General features: G+C 66.4%; 2 protein-coding genes across 3 annotated transcripts; both read left to right on the top strand.

Moving 5' to 3' along the window:
- Positions 1-584: 584 nt before the first annotated feature.
- On the top strand, positions 585-7,540 carry ASB10 (ankyrin repeat and SOCS box containing 10). Of its 2 annotated transcripts, none has more exons than XM_081344963.1 (5): positions 585-795; positions 3,254-3,521; positions 4,689-5,193; positions 6,313-6,426; positions 6,625-7,540. In XM_081344963.1, the coding sequence occupies exons 1-5, from the start codon at positions 609-611 to the stop codon at positions 6,808-6,810; spliced, it is 1,260 nt and encodes a 419-aa protein (XP_081201089.1). In that variant the 5' UTR covers positions 585-608; the 3' UTR covers positions 6,811-7,540. The 2 variants fall into 2 exon arrangements, with proteins under 2 accessions (XP_081201089.1, XP_081201088.1); XM_081344962.1 differs by lacking the exon at positions 585-795 and adding an exon at positions 2,636-2,985.
- Positions 7,541-9,459: 1,919 nt separating this feature from the next.
- Positions 9,460-15,424, top strand: GBX1 (gastrulation brain homeobox 1; the record flags this gene model as incomplete). Its single annotated transcript, XM_081344959.1, is given in 7 exon segments — positions 9,460-9,510; positions 9,513-9,568; positions 9,570-9,624; positions 9,626-9,649; positions 9,652-9,771; positions 9,773-10,256; positions 14,792-15,424. Coding segments are annotated over 7 exon segments (1,422 nt in total). The 3' UTR covers position 15,424.
- Between the last annotated feature and the right edge of the window lie 2,288 nt (positions 15,425-17,712).

Here is a 17,712-nt window from a genome sequence, read left to right as displayed (position 1 = left end):
GGTTTCCTGGATGACTGGTGGACTTCAACTCCCAGAATTCCTGAGCCAGACCGCCACCTTGCAGTCTGACTCTGCCCACTGCCAGGAGTTCGATCCCGACCGGCTCAAAGTTGACTCAGCCTCCCATCCTTCCGAGGTCGGTAAAAGGAGGACTCGGACAGCTTGGGGGGGGGAAACAGGCCGACATTGTAAACCGCTCAGATAAAGCAGTCTAAAGCGGTATAAAAGTGCTGTTGCTATAAGAAGGCACTCTGCCCACGCCCGGAAGCGCTTGTCACATTCCCAGGCTCTCGCCTTGTCACTCCAGTTCCGCCGGGCTCGGAGGGCAAGGCTTGGCACGGAACCCGCGCTGCCTTGGCACAAAAATGGGATAGATATATATTTTGGGAAGCGGTGACCAGCCGGCAGATGATCGCGTGGCGGTGGCCAAGAGGAGCTATTTATAGCGGCCGCCTCGGGTGCGAGGGGAGGCTTCACTTGGGGGTCCTGGTCGCTGGCCGGAGGCAGCCGTTCCTCCAGGAGGGCCGTGTCCCTTGGCCCCTCCTCCAGGAAGCCCTTCCAGGAGCCGCAAGGAGGAAGCCAGGCCCGGCAAGCGAGGGAGGGCCGGGATGGCCAGGGCCCTGCAGAGCAGGAGGGCTGGCGAGGGTCCCCTGGAGTGCCGGGACCCCGTGGTGCAGAACGCCCTCTACACCGGGAACCTGGCCGAGGTGCAGCGGCATTTCTCCGAGCGCTCCGCGGTGGACCTGGTCATCCAGGCCAAGAGCCAGGACCTGCGCTGGACCAGCCAGAAGTGGGGTAAGAGCAGGAGGGGAGGTCAAAGGTCAAAGGCCCCCCTGCAGGGCCGGACCCTCCCCGGGGGCAAACTGCAGGCGGTGCCCAGGGCTGGGCCTGAAATTCCTCCCTACACCTGCCCCCCCCCCCATTTAAGGCTCCTCTCCTCCCCCACCCCACAGGAAATGCTCTGGGTCACGGTAGTAGCCGTGATCCGCCCACTAGGCCAGCAGGCCGGTGACCGAGGAGGGCCTGGCCAAAGCACAATGGGACAGCTGGCCGTGAGACCACTCCCCCCGCGGGGCAATTCAAGGGTTCGATGTCATGATTTAAAACAATTTTTTTAAAAAAAGAAAAAATTACTTTCACGTCGTTCACACTTCATGTCTCGAATTAATCATCACCAGAATAGTCAAAAGTCGGGAGGGAGGAGCTTGGAGGTCATCCAGTCCAACCCCCTGCTCAGGCAGGAAATATACCTATCTACCATTTCAGACAAATGGCTTGTTCCACCATGAGCGGGGAACTGTTTTTGTCCGGGGGGGGGGGCAGCTGTCCCGCTGGCCGCTTCCAGGAAGGGGAGGGGGGGTGTGCGGTGGGAGGGGGCCTGCTCTGGTCCACCTCCGCCAACAGCTGCCAGGGATCCATCACCCTCTCCACTGGGGGCAAAAGTGGCACCATCTCAAGGGGGGGAGGGGGAGGGGGGCACTCCTGTAGGCAAACCGTCAAAAAAACAAACAAACAAAACCCCTTTAGCTCTTCCCCTTAAAATAACTTTGGGTGGTTGTTTTTTTTTGGAAGCACTTTTAGCCATCAGCTTCTTATAGGCAAAAGGTCCTGTGGAAAGGGAAGCCAAACGGCTGCTGCTCCTCGGAGGAAATGTCTGACTGTGAGAAGAGAGGAGAGAGTCACCCCTCTGAATTGGAAGAGGTTCTCCTGCTTGTCTAGATGACCTCCGAGGTCCCTTCCAGCTCTGTCACGTTCTGTTGTGTTCCATTAATTCTAATTCTAATTCTATTCTATTCTATATTCTATTCTATTCTATTCTATTCCATTCCATTCCATTCTATTCTATATTCTGTTCTATACCATTCCGTTCTATTCCACATTTTCTATTCTATTCTATTCTATTTTCTGTTCTATTCTACATTCTGTTCTATTCTATTCCATTTCATATTTTCTATTCTATTCTGTTCTGTTCTATTCTATTCTATTCCATTCCATTCCATTCCATATTTTCTATTCTATTCTATTCTATTCTATTCTGTTCTGTTCTGTTCTGTTCTGTTCTGTTCTACATTCTGTTCTATTCTAATCCATTTCAAATTTTCTATTCTATTCTATTCTATTCTATTCTATTCTATTCTATTCTACATTCTGTTCTATTCCATTCCATTCCATTCCATATTTTCTATTCTATATTCCATACACCATTCCATTCCAACGTTCTGCAGGCTCGAAAACCTCCTTAAGGAGACCACCCCCACCCCAGCCCCCTCCTCGGCTCCCGAGTCCCTGGGAATTCGAGCTCTCCAGCGCTTCAGCCCCCCAAAGGCACCAGCCCACCCCCCCCCGCGCGCGCATGACCTCCTGACCCCCGGGAGAGGATCTGGGCTTCTCCCAACAGCCCTTCTGTGGGGGGGGGGGACAATCACGAGGCCAGGAGAGGCTCCAAGCCCAGCTTGTCTTTCTTAAACCTGGTTTGTCGGGCCCATCGGCTCAAGCAGCTCCGCTCCGCGTCAGCCCAGGTGTCTCCTCGGTCGAACCAGGCCAAAAAAATAGAAATGGGGCAGCCGCCAAAGCGCCAGCCTTAAGGCTTCTGGCCTCCCGGGCACGGATCCAGCGCGGGGTGGGGTGGGGGAGAGGCTGCGGCCGGACGGAGCACTCCGAGGGCCGCTCCAGGCCTCCCCGCGCGGCAGGGCCGCTCCTCCTTGCCGGGTCCTGCAGGGCCCAAGGGTGGCCCTCCCCTGCTGCGCCCCCCCCTCCCCAGCCCCGGTTCAAGAGGGGAGATGGCCCTCCGCCCTCCGGAGCCCATCGCGGCGCGCACGGCGCGGGGAGCCGCCCGGGCCTTCTGGCAGGCGCTGCTGGCGGGCGACGGCTGCGCCCTTCTCTGCTGCCTGAGCGAGGCCGAGGGCGGCCTGGGTGCCAACTCCGTCTTCGACACCAGCGACTCGGAGGAGTGGCGCCAGTACCGCTCCAGCTCCCGCCAGCTGAGTGCGCCGGGAGAGAGCGCGGCGGGAGCGGTCCCCGACCTTTCAGGCTTCTGCGGACCGGTGGTGGTGGGAGGTTGGGAACCCCTGGCTTGGCGGAGAAAGAGAGACCGGCAGCTCCACGCCGCGGGTCCAGCTGCCGTCCTGGCCCTTCTCCCTCTCCGGGGGCGGGCAGGCAGCCGGAGGCGGGGAAGGCGAAGCCCGGCCGGCCGCCTCGGCTTTACCTGTCTCCGGCAGCTGATTCCCCCACCCCCGGCCTTCTCTCCCCGCAGGATTGTGGTCCCTGACCTACGAGCAGGAGCTGACCACGCCGCTCCACATCACGGCCAGCCGCGGCTACCTGGACTGTTTGCGCCACCTCCTGCTGCGCGGGGCCCAGGTGGATCTGGCGCCCGGCGGGCAGACCGCCCTGCACGCGGCTTGCGCGGCGGCCACCGCCGACTGCGTCCGGCTGCTGCTGGCTTTCGGCGCTGACCCCGGGGCCGTCTCGGAAGGCGGGTTCCAGCCGCTCCACCTCTGCCGGAGCCCCGGCTCTAGCCAGTGAGTAAGCTCCGCCTTGCGGCGCCCGCCGAAGAACAGCCGAGGGCCGGACCAAGGCGGCGGAGGAGGGCGGCGGGGTCTCCTCCGGGAAGCTTCGGGGCCTGTGAAAGGAGCCCGGCCCTCAGGTCCCCCGGAGCCGGCTTTCCTTTCCCTTTGGCCTTCTGGAATTCCGAGACCCGGAAAACCCGAGATGGGAAGGAGAGCCCTAAACAACGGGGCAGGCAGCCGGAAGATCCGCGGAAGCAAGAGTCCGATCCGCTGGATCCTGCCTGCCCAACCCTGCGGCGTTCTTTGGACCCGGCTTCTTCCGGGGGTCCGTGGCCGAGGCCTGCAGGCGCAAGGGCGGCCAAGGTGAAGGGGAGGGCCGCTAGTCCCGCTCTCGGAACCGGCCTATTCTGTGCCCCGCGGTGGGGATATGGGGGGGGGGTGTTTCCCACAGCGGCGGGGCGCGAATGCGTCTCCTCCACCCGCCCAGCCCTGAGGTAGCCCGCCCTGACCCCATTCCGGGTGGGGCTCCTTCAGTTTTGCTTTCCCGAGGGTAGGAACACCCCACCCCCCACCCCGCGCGGCCCCCATCCGAAGGGAAAGGCAGGCGCATGCCGCTCGGGATCCCGCCCCGTTGTCGGGCATGTTTTAGCCCAAGGATCGCTGGAGGTCGCGGGGCGCCCGAGGACACGCGACTTCGTTTCGTGGGAAAAGAAGAGTTTGGGCGCGCGGAGTTTGGCGGCGGGGGGAGGGGGGGACGAGGTGGGGCCTCTGCAGGAAAGGCCGCTGGCAGCCGGCGCACGGCCGCCTTTTCAGCTGCGGGGGGGAGAGGCCTTCTAGGAGTTTGTGGGGGCCGAAATGGGGGGGGAGTGTCGTCTGCCCCCTCTGGAAGAGCGCCGCTCCCTCTCCAGTGGGAGACCTTGTCTTACAGCCGGAGACTCGCCAGAGGCAGGGGTCACCAAGCCTGCCTCTCCCCCCCCCCGCGTGAGATCGGCTCCAAGGGGTCTCCGCGTCCCTTGAGGGGAGGGGGCTGACGAGAAAGGAAGGCGCCCCCCCCCGAGCAGGAAAGGAAAGGGGGTCGCACCGCGCTTCCCGCCAGCCAGCCAGCCCCGAAATCGGGGGCGCAGGGCAGACCCGGCGGCCTCAGCCCCCCTTTCCACCCCACCCCCCCTCCCGTTCCAGGTGCGCTGGCCTGCTGCTGAGCCACGGGGCTCCGGTGAACGGCGCGTCGGAGGAGGAAGGGGACACCCCGCTGCACGTGGCGGCCCGGCTGGGCCTGGCCGAGCAGGTGCGCCTCCTCCTGCAGCACGGGGCCGACCTGGAGGCCCAGAACGCCGAGGGGGAGACGCCGCTGATCGCCGCCTGCACCCTGGCGCACTCCGCCCAGGCGGCGGAGGCCCACTACGACGTCTGCCGGCAGCTGGTGGAGGCCGGCGCCCGGGTGAACGCCGCCGACCGCGACCTGCAGCGCCCGCTGCACCAGGCCTGCAAGAACGCCAACGCCCGCGTGGTGGCGCTGCTCCTGGCCCGCGGCGCCAACGTCAACATCATGAGCTACAGCGGCAACACGGCGCTGCACAACGCCCTGCAGGGGGCGCCCTACCGCCTGGAGCACCGGCCGGAGCTGGCCGTGCGCCACCTGCTGAACCACGGCGCGGTGCGCGTCTGGCCCGGGGCTCTGCTCAAGGTGCGGCGCGGGCCGGTGCGACCCCCACCCCCGCCCCCACCCCGCGGGCTCCATCCAAAGGGTCCCGGAGGCCGAGAGCGCCTGGCCTCTCCTCGCCCCCTGCGCCGGCGCCTAAGGCCGCGGAGGTGGGGGTGGGGGGTGGGTGGGCTGGGACCGGCCGGACTGCAAGTGGCGCTGGGTGGGTCGTCCGCAAAAGCGCCGCAGCCGGCTCCGTTTGGCGCAGAGTCCGGCCAAGAGGCCTCGGAAAGCCGGCCGGGCCTCGAGCGGGGCGGCGCAAGGGCGATCCAGACGCGCCCGCGGGCCGCATTCCTGCCGGCCTTCGCGATCCCAGGCCTGGAGCTGCCCGCTTCGGGATTTGGGTCGCTCTCCCCTGCGGGCCGGGAAATGTCTGGGGGGGGGGCGTTCCTGGATAGCCAGAACATGCAGGCGTGGTGGCCGCGCCGTTTTGAGTCCGAAGGAAAAGGCGGGCGGCCCGCGAGGTTGCGGGCAACGCGCACCCCCATCCTGGCCTAACCGGACCCGCACCTCTCCGGGTTCAAGGCTCCCTTCGCTCAGTCTGAGGTTCAAGGGAGAGGCGGGGTGAGAGGGGCAGGGCCGCACGGGGGGGGGGCGGGGGGGCAGCCGGGTAGCCCGCGGGAGCTTGGAAAGATCCGGAGGTGAAAGAGGAGGGGAAGGGCAGGCCCGGGGCACCGGCCACACCGGCCAAGCCACACCGGCCCGCCAGGAGGGAGAAGGGGAATCCAGCGGTCGAAGTCAACCGAGGCTCTCGCTGCGCTGCCATCCGCTGCGCCGGCTCTTCCCGCGGCGGGTCCCCAGGGCAGGACCGGCGGAGGGTGAGGCTGGTAGACGTCCCGGGCAAGCCAAGCAGCGGTTCTGCCCACCCCCACCCCCACCCCCCCACACGCCGGGCGGTGCCTCTGCTCTTTGGGCTTGGTCTATTCCGGCCTGGGACGCCGAGGCCTGAAACGGGCCACTCGCGCGCTTTCCCACAACCTTAGCGCCATCCTCACGGGGGTGGGGGGTGGGGAACCCTTCCGGGGGATTCGGGGCCGAGGCTCAAAAGTAGCAACCCCCTACACACACACACACACACACTTCCTGCCTCCTCCCCCCCCATAGGTGCTGCGCTACTGCTGCGCTTCCCCTCGCACGGTCGAGGCCCTGCTGAACTGCTACGTGCGAGTGCCGGTCACGGAGGCCTGGCAGCAGGCGGTCCCGGAAGAGCTGGTGCAGGTGAGTGAGTTTCGGCCAGAGAGCCCGGGGGGGGGGGTGAGGGCGGGAGGGCGGTCTGAGGCACAGAGGCTGGTCCCCGCTGGGGGCTGCCTTCCCCCCCCTTCACACCGCCTCCCCTTCCTTCCTTCCTTCCTTCCTTCCTTCCTTCCTTCCTTTCCTTCCTTCCTTCCTTCCTTCCTTCCTTCCTTCCTTCTGCAGCGGCACCCGAGCTTCTTCCGCTCCCTCTTCGGCCTGGGCCGGGGCCCCCGCAGCTTGCAGCACCTGGCCCGCTGCGCCCTCCGCACCTGCCTGGAAGGCCGCCTCCTCCAGGCCCTGCCCCACCTGCGCCTGCCGCCCGCCTTGGAACAGTTCGTGCTGCTCCGCTTCGAGGACCTGCTTTATTAACCGCCCCCCCCCCCACTTCTCAGCCCACCTCCCCACCCCCGGGGCTGGGGCTGCCTCGAATCCCCGACGGGGCGAAGCGTCCACGCAGACACGGCGGGCCCCGCTTCCAGGAAAAGCCCAGGACGCTTCCAGCTCCTCCAAAGAGCGCCGGGATAGCGGGAAACCCCCCCCCCCTCCACCGGGAGGCGGCAGCGAGGGAGGATACGAAGAAGATGCGCCCCTCCCGGCGGGAAGGTCCCGGAGGCCAGGCTGGAGAAAAGATCCAGCGATCTGCCAGAGATCCGGCAGAGAGAGAGAGAGAGAGAGAGAGAGAAAAAGGCCGTGGCTGCGCCCGAGGGGGGGGCTGAGCTGGCTTCCTCGGAGGCCGGCTGGGAGCGGAGAGATCCGTGGAGATCCCTTTAGGGCTCCGGCCTCCGGTGTGGCCCAACGGATCGGCCCGGACGCACAGATCCTAACACAGCGAGCCTCTCCACCCCACCCCCCCACGGCTGCTTTCCTGGCTGGAGAGAACTTGTGGGGGGAGGGGCACTGGACCTCCCGGTCTCCGGATCCCCAAACCGACGTGGGCCCCTGGAAAGGTGAAAGCGAGTGGGCAGAGACTGCGTCCCGCGGGCCTGGAAAAGCCCCTCCTCGCCCCCCTCCTCTTCACCCCTTTTTCCTCCCCCCCCCCAAACCCTTGCCTTTCTCTCCCCCGTGACGAGATCGGGGAAGCTGGCGGCTCTTTTGTAGATTGCCCGGGTGTGTAATAAAGACCTTGCTGCTTCTTCGCCGTGCGTGGCTGTGCCTGGGGTCGGGGGTCGGGGGGGGGGTGTTAGCGCCCCCACCCCCCAGCCAAGGCGGGCCTCTCCTCCTCCGCGATCTCGGGAAAGGCGAGGCGGGAGATGAGCGGAGGACGGACGGTCCCTTGTCTGAAACGGGAGACGTCCGAAACGGGAGGGGTTCTCCTGCTCAAGCAGGGGGCTGGGCTAGATGACCTCCGTGGTCCCTTCCAACTCTGTCCTTCTGTAAGGGTCTCCTGCTTGGATGGGAGGTTGGGCTAGTTGACATCCAAGGTCCCTTCCCACTCTATTTGGATTGATTGATTGATTGATTGATTCTGTAAGGGCCTCCTGCTCGACCAGGGGGCTGGACTGGAAGACCTCCAAGGTCCCTTCCGGCTCTGTTCCAGTCACGAATGAGAGGAGCCCGGCAGTGCCCGATGGGTGGGGCAGATTGCCAGAGGCAGACAAGCAGGCCCCGGTGGCGCTCGCACAGGTCACCGCCAGGGGGCGCGGCAGGACCCGGGCAGCGGACACTTCGAGCCAAACCCGGACAGCGCCGGATCAAAGGACGGGCGAGGGGAGGGGAGGGGAGGGGAGGGGAGGGGAGGGGGGGGGTCCTGGCGTGGCGGAGACAGAGGGCCGGCCTGTTGCCTGGCTGGGGCGGAGGAACCGCACCCCTGCGGTAATCCCAGACCCTCGGGGGTGGGGGTGGGGGGTGTCCTGTGCACGCCCAGGGCCTTGGAGGGCTTGAAGGCCTGGCTGAGTCCATTTGATGCCCTGGCTGGGTGGGAAAGCACACGGGGAGGGGGGGGCTTTCTCTGACCACTGGGGGAATCCTTCGCTTCCAGCCCCAGGCGGCCTGTTCCTAACCCCCTTGCGGTCCCGATCCCGGGGCAAGGGCAGCCCGCCGACCGCTCTCCGGAGCGCCCGGAGGGGGTCCCGGGAGAGGCGGCCGCGCAACAGGTGCCGGCCAGGCGAGCGATTTGCCCCCCCATCCCTCCCTTTCGCTCGCTCTTCCCGGCTCTGGCCGCCCCTAGGTGGGCGGAGGGGGGGGGGCAGGCGAGCCCCGCGCCCTTCCCGCCGTGTGGGACGAGGGGCGCCGGGCGGCCCCCTCCCCTTCTTCCTCCAGGCTCCGCAAGACGGACCGGCGGGTGGCGGCCCGAAAAGGATTAAAAAGAGAATTTTTTTAAAAAAAAAATCTGTCGGGGTGCAAGGCCGGCAGCCCCCAGCTCTCCCGGGAACAGCTCAGCCCTGCCCGGGTCGGTAAACTGCTAAGCTTGTAAGCCGCCCTGAGTCTTCGGAGAAGGGCAGGATAGAAATGGAATTAAAATAAAATAAATAAAAATAAAAATAAAAATAAACCCGGGGCCCCGCTTCGGCTGACCCGGAGCGGGAGGAGGAGACGCCGGAGAAAAGATCGGGTGCTTTACACACACACACACACACACACCCCGGGAGGGGAAGGAGGCGCTCCCGCGGGCGACCGGACAGCCAGCCAGCCAGGTGCCCTCCGCGGCCGAGAGCAGAGGAGGGAAGCCTGGCACCCCACGGGGCAACGTCGGAGCCAGACCAGGGCCGTAGGGCAAGGGACCGGATCCGCTTCCCCTTCCTGGCACAGTCGGTGGGGCGAAGCGGGGGAGTCGATTGGTGGGAGAGACGGCCCCCCCCGCCCCCCCCCGCCCAGCCCGACAAAAGGCCCTTGTGCGCCCGGCCGGTAATTGGCAATCATCAATCACCAGTCATAATGGCTGATGAGGCGGGAGGGGGCGGCGCTTCCCAGGGGCCCCCCGGCCGCTCCAGTGGGAACCCGCCGCTGCCGCCTCCCTGGCCCGGCCGCGGGGCGGGCGCGGCTTCTGGGGGGAACTCAAGCGGAATTTGAGGAAGATGGATGAGCGCGGAGGCAGGGCGACACGCCTTCCCCCTCCCCTGCCATCTCCCTCCCTCCCTCCTCGCCCGCCCGCCCGCCCTCTCTCGGCAGACAGCGCCAGCCCAGCGCCACGAACGGCAGGAACGGCCAGGCGGCGGCGGCTCCGTCGAAGATATTTCCCCGAGCCGAGCGGGCTGAACAAGGCAGCCGCCCCCTGCTTCCGCCGGGGCGGTTGCTCCGGGCTCGGGCCGACGGAGGGAATCTGGCGGCCGGCGAGACTCTGGCGGGGGGGCAGCCGGGCCGGTAAGTGCCGGCGGGCTCGGGGGCCGCCGCCGCCGCCGCCATGCAGAGGCCAAGTAGCGGCCAAGGGGCGGCTTTCTCCATCGACTCGCTGATCGGCCACTCGCCGCCCGCCCCGCGCTCCGGCCCGCTGCTCTACACCGGCTACCCCATGTTCATGCCTTACCGGCCGCTGGTGCTGCCCCACGGGCCGCTGCAAGCCGCCAGCGGGCTGCCCCCGCTGACCCCGCTGGCTTCCTTCGCCGGCCGCCTGGGCAGCTCCTTCTGCGCCAGCCTGGGCCAAGCCGTGCCCTCCATGGTGGCCCTGACCACCGCCTTGCCCAGCTTCGGCGAGCCCCCGGACGGATTCTACCCGCCCCAGGAGCTGCCGGTGGCCGGGCGGAGCAGCGGCGAGCCCCCCTGCCGCCGTCGCGCCGCCGGGCCGGAAGCGCTGGAAAGCGGCGACCTGTCTCCCGCCGGGGACAAAGGAGCTCCGGAGCCACCGCTGCACTTCCCGGATCCCTTTCCCGGCCTGGCAGGTGGGTCTCGGGCGGCGGGCGGCAGGTGGGTGGGTGGCTGGCTGGCTGGCTGGCTGGGCGGAGGGGAGGAAGCGGCGGCCGCTACAAGGAGCGAGAACTTTTCTCGCCGAGGGAAAGTTTGCGGACACGGAAGGGGTGCTCTGCGGAGGGAGGGGGGGAGGTTGGGGGTCAACCAGGGGCTGAGACCCGAGCGAGTTTCCAGGGAGGGTGAAGGAATCGCCGACCCTCACGGCGGCCGCGGTCCCTTCTCCCTTTCCCGTTGGCCCAGTCCTCGCCCTCCTCCCGCCCCTCCCTCCCTCCCTCCTTCGCAGCCCCCCACGGCGAGGGGTCCCGTCCCGCGCCCCAAACCCGCCCCCGGCCCGGGCTCAGCTCTCTCCCGCAAAGGACGCTTCCCTCTCGGACCCCCGGTTTTTCTGCAAGAGTCCCGTCGGCTCCCGCGCCTCCTCGCTGCAGCTTGTCCCGGCAGCGCCGGAGCCATCTCGTGGGCCGGCGGGTCGGGGGGGGGGGTTCGGGGGGGTGTCTCCGTCCGGAACGCCCTCAGGCTGGCCGGGACGGAGCTGTCCCTGGTCCTACGGAGCGGCCGAGCCGAGCCCCCCCCCGCCCGTTCCGCAACGCGCGCGGCCGAACCGAGGGAACTCCCGGCCGCTCGGCCGCCTTCTTCCGTTCCGGAGGCCGGGACAGCTGCTGCTGCTGCTTCGGACCCGCGGTCCGATTCGAGCAGGTCCGTCCCAGCCCCGGCCGGCATCGGTCGGCTTGGGGGGAAAAAACGGGCCCTCCGGGCGACGGCAGGCCGCGGGACGGCGGCGCCCGCAATCGAGGCTCCGGTTCTCACACACCCACACCCAAAAAACAACAACCGCGGAAATAACGGCGGACGTTGGGGCGGGTCGCCCCGGGACCGGACCTGGTCGGAAGCCTCTGTGGCGCGGTGTCGGGGGAGTCTTCCGAGTTAAGGTGCCAAGACCGGGCAGGGACGGTTGATAGCCAAAAAAAAAAAGTGGCCGAAACCGTCGCCGCGGCGGCTGCCGAGAGGCGGTTACTCCCGAGTAGTCCCGTTACGGCACCCGCGGGGGGGGGCGCGGGGGGGGAAGGTTTGGACTCCGGATCGGAGTCCGTTTTGACGCGCGCTCCGCCCTCCACGGAATAAGGGAAGGGGGCAACCCACATTGCGGCCGACCCGCCTGGTTTGGGGGCACCTCGCTGCCCCCCACCCCCACCCCGCGCCACGTTTCCCTGCCAGGAGCCGGAGAGCCCCGGTGTGTGTGTGTGTGTGTGTGTGTAGGTAGACATTTAACGTTCCCTAAATCAACGGAGGATGAAGAAGAACGTCCCCCCAGGGTGGGATTTCTCTCCCCCCCCATTTTTTTAGGGTCTTGGGGGCCGCTTCCTGCGCCTCCCCCCCTCCCACGTCCCAGCCCTTGTGCGTTTCCGGGAAAAGCAGCCCGGCCTTTCTCGTCCCCTCCAAAGGCTGCCCCCTCCCGACAACCCTTTGGGGGGGGGGTCTGCGGAGAGTGGACAGCCCTCCGCAGCGCAGCCGGGTCGCCATCGGGGAGGGAAGGAGCCCCCAAAAATGGCGCGGGAGGAGCCGGGACCCGATTGGAGGAGGAAGCGTCCGTGGATCCTTCGGGGTGGCGTGGGAGGGAGGGAGCCTCCAGGCTGCTGGGATCGAAGCTGGCGCTTCGGAAGACGGTGGGCCGTCAGTTCTCCCGGAACCCCGTCCCAGAAGGCTTTGGATCGCAGCCTCCATCATCCCCAGCCCAGCAGGCCAGGCGAATCTAGCTTAAGAATGGCGCTGCGCGGTCACCCCGCCGGCAGCCTCGGGGCGTCGCCGTGGCCGGCAGCACCGCTGCCTGCCCTGCGCGGGCTCCTCCTCCTCCTCCCCTGCTGCCTGTGGATCGCTCCTGGGCTGCTTTGGACCGCAGCCTCCATCATCCCCAGCCCAGCAGGCCAGGCGAATCTAGCTTAAGAATAGCCCTGCACGGTCACCCCGCCGGCAGCCTCGGGGCGTCGCCGTGGCCGGCAGCACCGCTGCCTGCGCTGCGCGGGCTCCTCCTCCTCCTCCCCTGCTGCCTGTGGATCGCTCCTGGGCTGCTTTGGACCGCAGCCTCCATCATGCCCAGCCCAGCAGGCCAGGCGAATCTAGCTCAGCCTGCTAAGAATGGCCCTGCCCGGTCACCCCGCCGGCAGCAGCCTCTGGGCATCAGCGCCGCTGCCTGCGCTGCGCGGGCTCCTCTTCCTGTGGATCGCGCCCTGGCGCCGGTCGCCCCCTCCCCTCCCGGCAGGCTGAACGGGCGAAGGGGAGGGCGCTGCCTTTTTCCCCCGGGGCGCTTGCCTGCCAGTCCCCGGAGCGGCTCCTGCTTGGATCAGCCGGTTCCGAGCGCAGCTGCGCCTAAACCAGGCCAAAGGCGGGTCGGAGATGACCTCGGGCTAGACGGGAAGAGCCTTGGTGGAGCAGTGGGCTAATGCCTCCTTAAGTAACACCAGCTGCCTGCAATTAGTGCAGGTTCGAGTCCCACCAGGCTCAAGGTTGACTCGGCCTTCCATCCTTCCGAGGTAGGTAAAATGACGACCCAGATTGTTGGGGGCAATTAAGCTGACTTTGTAATAATGCCGCTTGGGGTGTGTGTGAAAGCCCTAATAAGCAGGCATATACATAGAATGAAGGCTACTGCTAAGCTTGTAAGCCGCCCTGAGTCTTCGGAGAAGGGTGGGATATAAATGCAATTAAAATAAAAAAAATAAAAAAATGGAATCCGATGAAAGACAATAAAATAACGGGGTGGCGGTAGGAGCCCTTCGCCGGCGCGGCTGACCACCCCCGATGCATCGGCTGCGCTTGGGCCCTCGGCTCGTCCCCGCACTCGCTTCTTCGCCGTTTCCACCGGGACGCGGGGGGGGGGGCGGTGAGGCCGGCAAGGAGTTCCCGGATTTCCCCAAGTCAAAACACGAGACTCGTTTTCCCGGGACCGGAGGAGGCAGCTTTCTGGCCGTCTCGGATCCGGCTTGAATCCGAACCGGCCTCTCGCCGGCCCGGCCTGCCGGAGCCTCGGCTACCGTTTCGGGGCGTTTCGGAAGAGCCCCGGGGGGGGACAGGTGGACCGCGCTGGAAAGGCGGGTTCCGAAGGAGGGCCGCGGAGGACAGACCTCCCCCTCCCCCGCCCCCCCGCGCAGCATTAGGCCCCCGAAGCCCTGTCAAGACTGGGGGTGCGTGTGCGGAAAAGGGGGTGTCCATCAACAGGACGGGACGGGACGGGGGGGGGGAGCGAGCGCTGCCTCTGAAAACGGCCGAAGGAGCGGCGCCTCGTCCGGGCTGAAAAGCCAGCCCGGCGGACGGCAGCCCCACGAGCAGGCAGGCAGGCAGCCGGAAAGAAAGGCCGTCGTTTCTCTCGGCTTCTTCTTCCTCCTCCTCCTCCTCCGGGCGCTTTTGCCCCGCCGCCCGCGCAAGAGGTGGGGGGGCCCAAAGGCCCTCGGAGACTTTGCGTCTGCCCGGCCCGAGCGCCGTGGAGCGGTCCCGTCCGAGGCGGGGGGGGGGACTCCGGGGGAGGGGAGGGAGGGTTGGGCCGCTCCTCTCGCCCGTCCCCCCTCTGAACTTCACCGGCGCGACCCTTCCCCCCCCCCCCGCCTTCCCCGAGAGAGAGGGAGAAGGAGAGGGAGGAGAGGGTCAGCCGCGGCTTCTGCCGGTTGGGGAAAGCAGGCGGGCCGGTGGGGGGGGGTCAGCCGGAGGCCCGGGAGGAGTAACCCAGGTCTGATGCCTTTCTCCCTCCCCCTCTCCCTCTCCCTGCCTCCCTCCTCTCCCTCCCTCCCTCTCCCCTCCCTCCCCCTCTGTCTCCCTCCCTCCTCCTTTCTCTCCCTCCCCTCCTTCCCTCTGTCTCCCTCCTTTCGCTCCCTCCCCCTCTCCCTCCCCCTCCCTCCCCCTCTCCCTCCCCCTCCCTCCCTCTCTCCCTCCCTCTCCCTCCCTCTCCCTCCCTCTGTCTCTCTCCTTCTTTCTCTCCCTCACCCTCTCTTGCCCTCCCTCTCTGTCTCCTTCTCTCCCTCCCTCTCTCCTCCCTCCCTCCCCTCCTTCACTGTGTCCCTCCTTCTTTTGTTCCCTCCCCCCTCTCCTTCTCTCCCTCCCTCTCCCTCCCTCCCTTTCCCTTCCTCCCTCTCTCTCTCCCCCTCTCCCCCCTCTTCCTCCCTCTCCCTCCCTCCCTCTCCCTCCTTCTTTCCCTCCCTCCCCCCTATCTCCTTCTCTCCCTCCCTCTCTCTCCCTCCTTCTTTCGCTCCCTCCCCCTCTCTCTGTCTCCCTCTCTCCCTCTCTTTCCCTCCCTCCCCCCTCTCTCCTTCTCTCCCTCCCTCCCTCCCCCTCCCCCTCTCCCCCTCTCTTCCTCCCTCCCTCTCCCTCCCTCCGTCTCCCTCCTTCTTTCCCTCCCTCCCTCTTTCCCTCCCTCCTCTCCTTCCCTGTCTCCCTCCTTCTTTTGCTCCCTCCCCCTCTGTCTCCCTCTCTCCCTCTCTTTCCCTCCCTCTCCCCCTCCCTCCCTCTCTCTCCACCCCCCCAGGCGGCGGCAAGGGCGCCTACAGCTCGGACGAGGAGGCGGCGGCGGCCGAGGAGCGGGCGGGCGAGGCGGGCTGCGGCAGCAGCGAGCGCGAGGAGGAGAGCTCGGCCGAGGCGGAGAGCGAGGAGGAGCCTTTCCCGGAGGGTCCCGGAGGCGGCGGCGGCGGCGGCGGCGCGGTTACCGCCAAGGCGAAGGCCAAGCGCGGCGCGAGCGAGCAGGCGGCGGCGGCGGCGATCCTTCCAGCCGGGGCCGGCGGAGCGGCGGCTTCTTCCTCCTCCTCCTCCTCTTCCTCCTCCTCCTCCTCCACGTCGGGCCCGGGCAAGAGCCGCCGCCGGCGCACGGCCTTCACCAGCGAGCAGCTGCTGGAGCTGGAGAAGGAGTTCCACTGCAAGAAGTACCTGAGCCTGACCGAGCGCTCGCAGATCGCGCACGCCCTCAAGCTGAGCGAGGTGCAGGTCAAGATCTGGTTCCAGAACCGGCGCGCCAAGTGGAAGCGGATCAAGGCCGGCAACGTCAGCGGCCGCTCGGGCGAGCCGGTGCGGAACCCCAAGATCGTCGTGCCCATCCCGGTCCACGTCAACCGCTTCGCCGTCCGCAGCCAGCACCAGCAGCTCGAGCAGGCCCAGCGCCCCTGAGACGACCCCCCCCCGCTGTACAGCCCCCCCCGCTCCTCCTCCTCCTCCTCCCCCCCCCGCTTATTTATTCGTGTAAAGCCTGTACATAAGGGGCGCCCCCTCCCTCCCCCTCCGCCCTCTTGTACATGAGACACCCCCCACCCGTCCCTCCCTCCTGGCGCATAAGACCCCCCCTCCCCCTCCTGCACATTAGACCCCCCGTCCCTCCCCCTCCCCTCTTGCGTAAGACCCCCTCCCCCCGCCCTCTTGTACACAAGACCCCCGTCCCTCCCTCCCCTTTTGTACAGAAGCCCCCCAGTCCCGCCCCCTCCGCCCTCTTGTACATAAGACAGCCCGTCCCTCCCTCTCCCCTCTTGCATAAGACCCCCGTCTCTCCCTCCCTCCCGCTCTGCCCTTTTACATAAGACCCCCGTCCCTCCCTCTCCCCTCTTCTACACAAGACCCCCGTCCCTCCCTCCCCTTTTGTACAGAAGCCCCCCAGTCCCTCCCCCTCCACCCTCTTGTACATAAGACAGCCCGTCCCTCCCTCTCCCCTCTTGCATAAGACCCCCGTCTCTCCCTCCCTCGCCCTCCACCCTTTTACATAAGACCCCCGTCCCTCCCTCTCCCCTCTTGCATAAGACCCCCCTCCCCCCACCCTCTTGTACACAAGACCCCCGTCCCTCCCTCTCCCCTCTTGCATAAGACCTCCCCTCCCCCTCCGCCCTCTTGTACATAAGACCCCACCTGTCCCTTCCTCCCTCCCCTCCACCCTTACATAAGACCCCCGTCCCTCCCTCCTCTTTTGTACAAAGCCCCCTGTCCCTCCCCCTTCGCCCTCTTGTACATAAGACCCCCGTCCCTCCCTCCCCTTTTGTACAGAAGCCCCCCCAGTCCCGCCCCCTCTGCCCTCTTGTACATAAGACCCCCGTCCCTCCCCTCTTGCATAAGACCCCCCTCCTACTGCACATAAGACCCCCGTCGCTCCCTCTCCCCTCTTGCATAAGACCTCCCCTCCCCCTCCACCCTCTTGTACATAAGACCCCACCTGTCCCTTCCTCCCTCCCCCTCCACCCTTACATAAGACCCCCGTCCCTCCCTCCCCTTTTGTACAAAGCCCCCTGTCCCTCCCCCTTCGCCCTCTTGTACATAAGACCCCCGTCCCTCCCTCTCTCCTCTTGCATAAGACCCCCCTCCTCCTACTGCACATAAGACCCCCGTCGCTCCCTCTCCCCTCTTGCATAAGACCCCCCCTCCCCCTCCGCCCTCTTGTACGTAAGACCCCACCCGTCCCTTCCTCCCTCCCCCTCCACCCTTACATAAGACCCCCGTCCCTCCCTCTGCCGTCTTGCACACAAGACCCCCGTTCCTCCCTCCCCTTTTGTACAAAGCCCCCTGTCCCTCCCCCTTCGCCCTCTTGTACATAAGACCCCCGTCCCTCCCTCTCTCCTCTTGCATAAGACCCCCCTCCTCCTACTGCACATAAGATCCCCGTCGCTCCCTCTCCCCTCTTGCATAAGACCCCCCCTCCCCCTCTTGTACATAAGACCCCACCCGTCCCTTCCTCCCTCCCCCTCCACCCTTACATAAGACCCCCGTCCCTCCCTCTGCCGTCTTGCACACAAGACCCCCGTTCCTCCCTCCCCTTTTGTACAAAGCCCCCTGTCCCTCCCCCTTCGCCCTCTTGTACATAAGACCCCCGTCGCTCCCTCTCCCCTCTTGCATAAGACCCCCCCTCCCCCTCCGCCCTCTTGTACATAAGACCCCACCCGTCCCTTCCTCCCTCCCCCTCCACCCTTACATAAGACCCCCGTCCCTCCCTCTGCCGTCTTGTACATAAGACCCCCGTCCCTCCCTCCCTCTCCCCTCTTGCACATAAGACCCCGTCCCTCCCTCCCCTCCCCCCTTTTGTACAGAAGCCCCCCGTCCCTCCCTCCTTTTGTACAGAAGCCCCCCCCCGTCGCGGCGCCCCGTTATCTGTTCCGTCCAGTGCATTGACCAATAAATCTATTTTGTATGGACCTGCCTCCCCCCCCCAGTGGTTGACTCCCAGCGCGGCGGCTAGGGGGGGGGGAAACATTTACCCAGGCCATGGCTGCCCCACGGAGGGACCTGCCCCACGGATCTTGGGCGCCTTTTCTGACCGGCGAGGGGGTAAAAGCCTGCCCCCCCGCTGTTTTTTTTCCAAAGGGCCAGCCGGGAAGCCTGACTGGTTCCCCCACCACCACAACGAAGCTCCCATCTGGATCTCTTCAAGTCTCTTCGAAGCCCCCCTTTCTTCCTTCCCTCTCCCCCTCCCCAAATCACAGG

Source organism: Vipera berus, assembly GCF_964194415.1.
Source record: "Vipera berus genome assembly, chromosome: Z".
Taxonomy (NCBI): domain Eukaryota; kingdom Metazoa; phylum Chordata; class Lepidosauria; order Squamata; family Viperidae; genus Vipera; species Vipera berus.
Note: the sequence above shows the minus strand (reverse complement) of the source record. Positions and strands in the feature narration are given on the sequence as shown.